Source organism: Fukomys damarensis, unplaced genomic scaffold, assembly GCF_012274545.1.
Source record: "Fukomys damarensis isolate Sample0158 unplaced genomic scaffold, DMR_v1.0_HiC HiC_scaffold_16, whole genome shotgun sequence".
Classification (NCBI taxonomy): Eukaryota; Metazoa; Chordata; class Mammalia; order Rodentia; family Bathyergidae; genus Fukomys; species Fukomys damarensis.
This window is the reverse complement of record NW_022900928.1, coordinates 89762981-89768771: the sequence shown is the minus strand read 5'-3', so window position 1 is coordinate 89768771 and position 5791 is coordinate 89762981. Positions and strand designations below refer to the sequence as shown.

Sequence of the window (5791 nt, the reverse complement as noted above, 5' to 3'; positions counted from 1 at the left end):
CTTTCACTGTAATGACTTACAGATGTTTTATATATATGAATCTCTCTAGGAGATAGGAAAATAGAGGGTAGGGTGATCCCCTTTACACTCGCCTACTTACGTAGAGAAGGACTTACGAGTATTTGCAAATCTCAGATCAACTGTGTATGAATTTTGAATACTAAAGACAACTAGAAAAAAGGATTGATAGACAAAAAACAGCAAAACATCTAACAATAGGAATAGAAGGTTTGATAAATTTCTGCATATTCTGAATGTCACTTGAGGTTTGTGTGACACCGTTGCCAAGCGTAGAAATAGACAAAGTATATAATAAAATAAAGTTGAGACTTTATCATGAAGAGGTTGTATTTGAGCTCCGAGATGATCAATGAGTCTTGATATAGAGTAGGGTTCATAATTGGGATCAGAAGTGCAACAGAAAAAAATACATAAAGAACATACATCAAGAAATATATCATTGCCAGGTGTGATGGGCACATGCCTGTAATCCCAGCTACTTGAGAGGTAGAGTCAGGAAGGTCACAACTTCAAGACCAGCCTGGGCAATTTAGTGAGATCTTGTCTCAAAATGAAAAAGTGCTGGAGGTAGCTCAGTGCACGGACCTGGATCCAGTCCCCAACTGCTAAAAGAAAAAGGCAGCAGCACATTGCTTATGCTGGAATTAGGGGAGTGGAGATGTAGAGAAAGTCATACCAGCCATTTTAACTTTACTTTACTTCTCTGGGTAACAGAGCTGTATTAACATTACCCTTTATACGGTTTATTATTTTCAATGTTTATCTTTGTTTTTTGGGTTTTTTTTTATCTATCTTTGTTTTTTAGAAGTCAGACTTTGTTAAATTGTGCTTTCTTAAATTTCAAAATATTTGTATAGATTTAGTGTTGATATAATGAGAACTAATTTGCTAGCTCTTTAAAACTATCAGCTTTAAAAAATTGCAGCTCTTTAGGTTCTTAGTTTAATGACTAGCCAATTGGTGAGCCTTTAGTTTCTTAGGACTCTACACAGTGATTTACTATGTTTATTAACACCTGGAAGGTGAAAGAGCCCACAGCTCAGCCTGTAGTGCTAGGACACACTAGCTTGTGATCCCAGAGACCTGGCAGTGGACCTGCAACTTTCTAAGCAGACAATGTTGGCAACTGTAGTTTGCTTCTTTGAATCATTTTCTCCCTCTGAAAAAGAAAAGGCTAGGACAATTTTTAAGGTCGGATTCTACATACACATGATATATAAAGTTTCCAGTTTACAGGTAACTTATGCACCAGAAGGTTTTAATATGTTTGTTCCCTACTCAGAAGGAAAGACCTTATTCCATAGCCAGGAGTATTATAAAAGTAGACCATGCGGTTCTGATTGACTGTAGTATATAAGCAGGGCCTAGGACAGCACTTTCCTACTACTTGTTAAGTATAAATGGTTACTAAAAATTCTGTAATTTTCCTAAGCCTGTTTAGAAATTATGTTAAGAAAAATATACATTCTCAGTAACCAGCCATTACCAAATGAGAAATAAATTTTAGTGTAAGATCCAGTGTTTTGAGGAAAAGATTTGGAAGAAACAAGACATTTATGGAGATTCTAAAGAGGGGTTTTTGAGTAAATGCAGATGCTTGATGATCCTGGTTTCTCATTATTTCTAAATCCTTTAAAAGCATAGTGCTTCTCACTTTGTTTATTCATGCAAAACATTTATCAAGCCATGTGCTGAGCTCTGTACTCTGTTCTCAGGATAACATGGTAAGCAGAAGAGATGCTTGCCATGCCTAGGTCCTCCATACTGGTGAAGTAAGGAAGCAAGCAGAGAGGGCTTTCACCTTGAATAGGTGGTAACAAGGGAAAGGCCCATTTGGTGGGGGACCCTGCCCTCTTCTGGGGGGCTTTCCAGTGAGTCTGACCTAAGGTCAAGTGTGAAGAAGGGAGGCAGGTATGTCCAGGAAAGGGGAGAGGTCTGGGGGCTATGCCCGAAGGGACAGGAGGAGTCAAGAGTCTGGTCATGCGTTATGAGGAGTTTACTGGTCACATTGCTCTTAGGGCTACCACAGGTTCAGACTGCTGATGCAAGGAGGGATGCAGGGAGGAAACCAGTGTGTAGAGTTTGGGTCCAGTTTGGACTACTGCAATGGTGGTGACAAGCCATGATGATGATGGAAGGAGGAGGTGGTGATGTGGGAATGGATTTAAGTGGCCTTGACAGTTAGCATCAGCAGCACTCGAATATACAGATGAGATATGAGATCTTTCCCAGATTTCTGCCATGTGTATACAAAGATGGGCAGCACTGGTAGAAAGTGATGTTCAGAGGGCAGAGAAGACCATTTCCTTAGTTGCTGGTAGAATTAGGGAAAAAGTGGGAAAAGGGATAGAAGAACATCTGGAACACTGTTAATTCTAGTTTGGGCGCTTTAAGTGGTAATTTCCTCTTTGGGGAGAATTAAAGATGTGATGGGTCTTAAATAGTAGTTAATGCTATCAGGTGGCAGCAGCAGTCCAAACATGCTGACTGTTATAAAGTCAAGTGTGCTGTACTTACCTGGCAGGGGAGATACCATGATCACGAAGGTGGTTTTCCCAGGATGAGGCTTATCCATTGCACTCTGGATGAGCTGACCTCTGCGATTTTCCCAAATGCAGGAAACACGACTACATAACTTGTGGTAGTAGGGGACTGCATTCGCACTCTCCCCTGGTTTAAAAAAAGAGAGAGAAATAAATAAATAAGCCAAGTGTGCCATGAACCTCTGAGGAAGATGAAAGGAAAGACGTTAAAACTTGACATAGGGAATGCTTATTTGCAGTTGAGGGAGCCCTTATGTTAGATTTATTTCACATTTGAACATATCTCTTTGCATGTACAAAATAAAATACTTTCAAGATTAGGAGTGGTGTGTGGCTTCATAAAATATTTTATTACTCAGATCACAAACACTAGAGATGATTCAGGTTTTGGTAATCCTTACTTAATCCATAAGCACGACCTACATGGTGCTTAAGTATACCTAGGCCTTGTTGGCGCTGTGTAATCAATCAACTGAGGAGCTGGGCTGCTCAGACTTTCTTGGCCAGGAGACTCGCAGGAATTTGCAGGCTGTAACAACTTGTTCTTACTGTTTCAGATCCTTTTTGCATCCCAGTGGCATTTATTTTTTGAAGCCATTAAAAGAATTCAGTGTTTCTTCAGTTTCACTAGAAACATTGATTTGAAACCTCCACATTTTGGTGTGATATATATAAATAATCCCTAAAGCATGCCTGGAATATTGCACATTGAAAAGTGCTAACTTTTAATACAACATTGAATGCCTAACAACCTTTATTGATGGTCCTTTATGATGTAATAGCTTCATACACTTAGAAATAATAGCCGTTACTATTTGATAAATGTTAATACTTTGTATGGTTATTTAAATTTACAACAGCCATTTGAGGAATTGATTGTCCCCATTTTGCAGATAGGAAGTTGAGGATTAGAAAGTTAATAAGCTTACTCTCCTGTAAGTGTGAAACTGAGCTCACAGCCAGGCCTCTCTGAAGCCAGGGTACACTGTGCACTTGTTTCCAGAGTCCCTTCTAGAAAGAAAGGGAGTGTCCACTTCCCTTCATTTTTTTTTTTCCCTCACTGCCATTCATTACTTTCTTGCCAAATGCTAAGGGGAAAATTACCTGAGCATATCTTTTGCCCTTTTTTCTTTGCATTTGTCTTCCCAGTTGTTTCGTAGGTGAAGTGATATATTTTAAGTTTCCATTAACTATAGATGTTAATAAAAGGTAACAGTTTTTGTGCCTTCATTTGGCCAGCTTTTCCATGAGGGCTAATAGTTGAACAATTTTGAATGAAATGTCTAAATACATTCTGCACACAACCCCTAGAATGAACAGGTTTCCACACAGAAATAATCTCTGGATTAGAGCATTGCCTGCTAATTCCCATAAATTGAGTATTTCTTGTCAGTGTCTATAATCCTGTTACTTGCCTTAAGATGTAAAAATAATTCATTAATTCCTTTTCTTTTCTCTTCAGGTTTGCCTGCAATGAGATTTCATTCTCTACATTTAAAGGACCTCCTTTCTGAGCTGCTGTGAATAAATTTGGAATGATACTATATATTTTCAACTAATGGCGAATTAGCTGTGTCTTGAATAAGGATTGCCGTACTGGACCACTTCAGAACATTACTCACAATGTCATCAAGCAGGAGTCAGAATCCCCATGGACTGAAGCAGATTGGCCTTGACCAGATCTGGGACGACCTTCGAGCTGGAATCCAGCAAGTCTATACCAGACAAAGTATGGCCAAGTCCCGATACATGGAACTCTACACGTATCCTCTTCGTCTTGTTCAGAATTTTGATTATTTACTAGTACAATCTTTCAGTTATTGGAAATTTTACATCATCTTTTCTCTTCCCAGCTCATCTAAATAGAATCATTGAGTTCATTTTTAGCTTTTAAGTTTTTTGAGTAAGGTCAAGCTGACGAGTTAGAAGTTTAATACTGCGATTAGTATGATAACTTCTAGTTGCATGTAGGTGTTTATATTTCAATTACAGTTACCCTTTCATATCTGGGGGTTCCACATTCATGGATCCGATCAAACACAGATGGAAAATTTTTTGGGAAAAAAGTTTTCCCTGTATTAAACATTACAGACTTTTTCTTTTCATCATTCCGTAAGTAGTACAGTGTAACTGCTATTTATAAGTAATCTAGAGAGGATTCAAACAATATGGGAGGATGTGTTTAAAATTGTGTGTAAGTAGTTTTTTTAATGAGAGACTTGAGAATCTGCAGATTTTGGTATTGAAAAAAGTCAAAAAATTCATTTCCTTTGCATGGTAGCCATATTTCAATGCTCAGTAGCCTGACCATAGGATAGTTCTGTGGACAGGTCAGGCCTAAGCAGGGGATCGTTCATTTAAATGTTCTTAGCTGCCTTCGTATTGTGGAACAGAGTTGAGTACTTGTATCAGAAACAGTCTGGAATGTAAAGTCTAAAAATGTTCTGTCTGGACCGTCACAGGAAATGTGTTGACCTAATCTAAAGCACAGAGAGCAAAACTTACTGTTATGGCTCTATTTTCCAAAGAGAGAAAGTCTTTGACTTACTCCCTCATTAATTTTTTAGGTCTACCAGTCTTAAATTGGGTATTCTTTTCCTTCTGGTTTGTCTGAGAAGATAATAGCTCCATATATTTATTGAAATTAGAATATTCAGTCTGAAATATCTTACTTGAATTCTTTAGCTGTTGTTTATGAAGCAGGTATAATTTGAGTTCTGTGTGTCAGGCGTGCTTGAAACCATCTTCATTGTCTTTAAGGTTCATTTCAGCCTGAGGGTTCAGATCTGTCCCTTCTCTGTTGATGGCCAAAGACTAATAATGTGCTTGATCTGTCCTAGAGAAGCATATGAGTGTTTTCCAGAGAAATCTAACTACTTCTTGAATGTAAAATAATGTTCGAGCCTTTAGGGACATCTGGCATTTGTGATCATTATAACATAAAGGTGGGTTATTAAACATTTTTCTAGAGTTTTAAAATAATATAAAGGAGAAAAGGGAGTTTTGCGAAAGTGGGAGACTAGGTATAGCAATTCACACCTGTAATTCCAACACAGTGGAAGACATGGGCAGGAGGATTGCAAGTTCAGTCCCGCCTGAGCAATTTAGCAAGACCCTGTCTCAAAATAAAAGTTAAGGGCTGGGGATGTAGCTTAGTGGTAGAGGATCCTGAGCTCAATCCCCTTTACTAAATTAAAAAAAAAAAAAAAAAAAAAAAAAAAACTTCC

At 38.2% G+C, this 5791-nt stretch overlaps 1 protein-coding gene and 1 non-coding gene across 2 annotated transcripts in view; both read left to right on the top strand.

Moving 5' to 3' along the window:
• The first annotated feature begins 2530 nt into the window (after positions 1–2530).
• Positions 2531–2694, top strand: LOC117286478. Its single transcript, XR_004517644.1, has one exon. It is a non-coding gene; the product is annotated as a U1 spliceosomal RNA (small nuclear RNA).
• Positions 2695–4026: 1332 nt separating this feature from the next.
• The window catches only part of Cul1 (cullin 1), a 50482-nt gene continuing 48717 nt past the window's right edge, over positions 4027–5791 (top strand). Inside the window, exon 1 of the mRNA XM_033764476.1 lies at positions 4027–4327. Coding sequence (XP_033620367.1) covers positions 4188–4327 — 140 coding nt within the window. The 5' untranslated portion in view covers positions 4027–4187. The remainder of the gene's footprint in view (positions 4328–5791) is intronic.